The sequence below is a fragment of the Enhydra lutris genome, unplaced genomic scaffold, assembly GCF_002288905.1.
Source record: "Enhydra lutris kenyoni isolate GAN:26980312 unplaced genomic scaffold, ASM228890v2 scaffoldscaffold245, whole genome shotgun sequence".
Classification (NCBI taxonomy): Eukaryota; Metazoa; Chordata; class Mammalia; order Carnivora; family Mustelidae; genus Enhydra; species Enhydra lutris.
Genome location: NW_019154329.1, coordinates 57,008 through 60,860, shown reverse-complemented (window position 1 = coordinate 60,860; position 3,853 = coordinate 57,008). Strand labels below are relative to the sequence as shown.

General features: G+C 57.4%; 1 protein-coding gene across 1 annotated transcript; it reads left to right on the top strand.

Moving 5' to 3' along the window:
• Positions 1 to 60: 60 nt before the first annotated feature.
• On the top strand, positions 61 to 807 carry LOC111140204 (14-3-3 protein sigma). The gene has a single exon (XM_022492538.1). The coding sequence runs from the start codon at positions 61 to 63 to the stop codon at positions 805 to 807; it is 747 nt and encodes a 248-aa protein (XP_022348246.1).
• Positions 808 to 3,853: the final 3,046 nt, after the last annotated feature.

Below are 3,853 nucleotides of genomic sequence, written 5' to 3'. Positions count from 1 at the left end.
GTGTTGGTTTCAAGGCAGTCAGTTAGCCCGCCGCCTGCCTGTCTGTCTGTCGCCAGAGCCATGGAGAGAGCCAGTCTGATCCAGAAGGCCAAGTTGGCAGAGCAGGCTGAACGCTATGAGGACATGGCAGCCTTCATGAAGAGCGCCGTGGAAAAGGGTGAGGAGCTATCCTGCGAAGAGCGAAATCTGCTGTCAGTGGCCTACAAGAATGTGGTGGGTGGCCAGAGGGCTGCCTGGAGGGTCCTGTCCAGTATCGAGCAGAAAGGCAACGAAGAGGGCTCGGAAGAGAAGGGCCCTGAGGTGCGAGAGTACCGGGAGAAGGTGGAGACTGAGCTCCGGGGCGTGTGTGACACGGTGCTGGGCCTGCTGGACACCCACCTCATCAAGGAGGCAGGTGATGCCGAAAGTCGGGTGTTCTACCTGAAAATGAAGGGCGACTACTACCGCTACCTGGCTGAGGTGGCCACCGGTGATGACAAGAAGCGCATCATTGACTCAGCCCGGTCGGCCTACCAGGAGGCCATGGACATCAGCAAGAAGGAGATGCCACCCACCAACCCCATCCGCCTGGGCCTGGCCCTGAACTTTTCAGTCTTCCACTATGAGATTGCCAACAGCCCCGAGGAGGCCATCTCACTGGCCAAGACCACCTTCGACGAGGCCATGGCTGACCTGCACACCCTCAGCGAGGACTCCTACAAAGACAGCACCCTCATCATGCAGCTGCTGCGAGACAACCTGACGCTGTGGACCGCCGACAACGCCGGGGAAGAGGCTGGAGAGGCTCCCGAGGAACCCCAGAGCTGAGCCAAGGCCGCCCCCTCCCTGCCGCGCCCTGCCCTCCCCAGCACCCCCACCGTGGCAGAGAGGACTAGTAGGGGTGGGAGGCCCGACCCCTCTCCCCGAACGCTCTGCACCCTGCTCACAAGAGCTCCGAGGAGAGGGACCAGCAGAGCTGAGGCCAGCTGGAGCCAGGGGGTCCCGCTCTGCCTGCAGCTGTGGGAGCTCCTCGCCAGGGGTCAGCCCACCCACCCCTGCTCTCTGCACCCCTCCTCCAAACCCCACCGCCAACTGGGCCACCTCTAACCCCTCCTGCCTCCTTCCCACCCCGTTCACCTCTGAAACTTAGGAATTGAGGAGTGTCCCACCCTTGCGCCTGAGAGCTGGACTGTATGGCAGATGAGTGTGTGAGAGACTGAGAGAGTGAGAGCGAGTGAGTGTACGACCCAGAATGACAGGGAAAGCATGTCTGCTGGGTGTGACCCTGTTTTCTCTCAATAAAGTTCCCCTGTGACACTCCTTCTGTCTCTTCCAGTTATTGGTGGAGGGATGGGACAGGGACTGGCTTATGATTTACGGAGACCTTGACTTTTGCTTCTGATTTAGGGCCCTGACCTCTCACGGGGCTGGCTCAGTGACCCACAGGCAAGACTTTGGAGCCAGTGACTCCAGGTGAGAGGCTGAGGGGTGGGGGTCCAGCTTCCCAGGGGGACCCCCCACAAACTGGTCTGGACCCCGGAGGGACAGGAGAGCGCAAAGGCGGCTCTGACGCTGCTCGGAAGGGGCCCAGGGCAGGAGGCCGAAGAACCAGATCTGAGGGGACAGGAAAGCAGGGAGTGTCAGGTCCGTGCTGCAGGGATAGGCTGTGGGGGGGCATCCCAGATCGGAAAACGAGGAAGAGTCCCATCAAGCGCTCCAATCCGAGAGAAGGGGAGCACAATCTGGACAGGGGCATGACGCCGCCATTAAAAGCCCTTATCTGAGGAGAGGGGAAGCCCCCGCCCCAGCGTTCGGACGCGGGGACAAAATGAGAGCGGCAGGCGAGGAGGAGCCGCGAGCTGGGTGGGAAGGGCCGCGGGGAGCAGAGGCCCCCCCCAAGCCAGTCCGGCTCGCCGCCTCCGCGCCTCACCGCCAGCTCCGACACGCCGGGACCCTCTGCCGCCTTGCTCGCTCCCGCCTTCACCGCCTGGGGCTGGAGGCGGGCCCGAGGCCGATATCGTCCAATTTCGGGAGAGAGCTGCTCAGGGACCCGCCCCCGGAACCCGACGAGCCAATGGGGGAGAGCGCGGCGGAACGCGCGGGGTGTGTCTTCCCTTCGACCGCCCGGCCCCGCCGGCGTCGCGACGCGCAGCCGGAGTGAGGGGTTCACCGCGCAGTCCGCCAAGCCCCAGGGGCAGCGCTTTCCCGGTTTCACTCAGACAAGTTGCCACCCGTTCAGCCCGAGAGCTCCGCATGCACGGAGCAGCGGGACCGGGCGGGGCCGTGCGGCAAAAGGAGTCCCCGCCCTTTGAGTCATCTGCTCTGCTGGCGTTGCCCAGCCTGGGCAGGCGGGCAGGGTTGGCCGCCCGGCCACCAGTGCGTCCCCACTACCTTCCAGGATCCAGGCAGCCCTGAACCGATGGGCTTGGACTGTGTCCCCGACTGACTCTGCGACCTTGGAAAAGCCATTAGAACCTTCCCTGGGTCTCAGGTTCCCCTTCAGTATCAAAGGGTTTGGGCAAAAGTCTTGACAAAAACTGGGGTGTCAAAACTGCCTTGGGTTCGAATCCCAGCCCTCCTTGGTCAAGACTCTGCTTTTCGCTTGTGCCCTCTTTTGTAAAGCGGGGATTGAAAAACTGTACCTAAAGAGTTGCTATGAAGTTTGAGAAAATAAATGTGCCTAAAGTAGTCCACAGTGCATGTTTAATACATGTTAACTATTATTAAACCTTCCAGCATCAGTAGTCTAGGGTTGATCCATTTCCGTACCAATTGTCAGGCCTGGTCCCGAGGAGTAGCTTTATTATTATTTTTTAAATTCAAGTTTGTTTGTTTTTTTAATTTTATTTATTTATATGACACAGAGAGAGAGAGATCACAAGTAGGCGGAGAGGCAGGCAGAGAGCGAGGAGGACGCAGGCTCTCTGCAGAGCAAAGAGCCCAGTGCAGGGCTCGATTCCAGGACCTGAGCACAAGGCAAAGGCTTTAACCCACTGAGCCACCCAGACACCGCGAGGAGTAGCTTTATTGCCAAAGCTGACCTGCATGCTCCCTGGGCCACCAGAGGATACTGTCCTGACATCGAGTGGTCACTCCTCTACCTGGCAAGATAGGGGGAACTCAGTTCAGCCCCCTCAGGTTCCCCAGAGTCCAAGTTTGGTCACACCCATGGGACTGGAAATTGAAGGGCTCTTATCAGAGCTACTTCTACAGGGGAAGCTGGCAGGACCACTCTGCTGCCTTCTGAGTCCCCGGTTTTCTCTTCTTTCCTGGAAGGGTGTTGGTTTTCAAGGCAAGCAGGCAGAGACTCTGGGTTAGGGCAAGTGACTCTCCCTCAGCTCTGGAAGTGACCCATTTTCTCTTACCAAACAGGTCTGGTGACTTTCTCTTAATGGGTAGGTCCTGGGAAGAGATCTTCTTTCTTTTCTCTCACTCTCTGACTTTTGTCTATCCTACACCACTCATGGTTGCCCTATATGGGGAAAGAAATGAGCTACCCTAAGGTAATATGTTGGCGTTGACAGATTCCAGAAGCAGATGCTGTGGATTGGAATATCACCAAATCAGATGGCTAGGTGTGAGCCGGCTTAAGCACCAGCTTCTGACCATGAAAGTCCCAGACCTTTTTGTTTATGACATAATCTCTCTAAAGCTTTCTTACCAGGGCGGAATCTCAATGAGCATCTCTTGCCATCTCTTCCTGACCTAAATTTGACATTTAAATTTTTTCAGTCCTACTGTTAATGGGTACGGAATTTCTTTTGGGGTGATGCAATGTTCCAGATTCAAAATAGTGTTGATATTGGCACCTGGCTAGCTCAGTCTGAAGAGCGTACAACTCTTGATCTCAGAGTTGTGAGTTCAAGCCCCACAT

What these genes read in the sequence shown, in the direction of transcription:
- LOC111140204 (XM_022492538.1), top strand. Translation starts at nt 61, where the DNA reads ATGGAGAGAGCCAGTCTGATCCAGAAGGCCAAGTTGGCAGAGCAGGCT.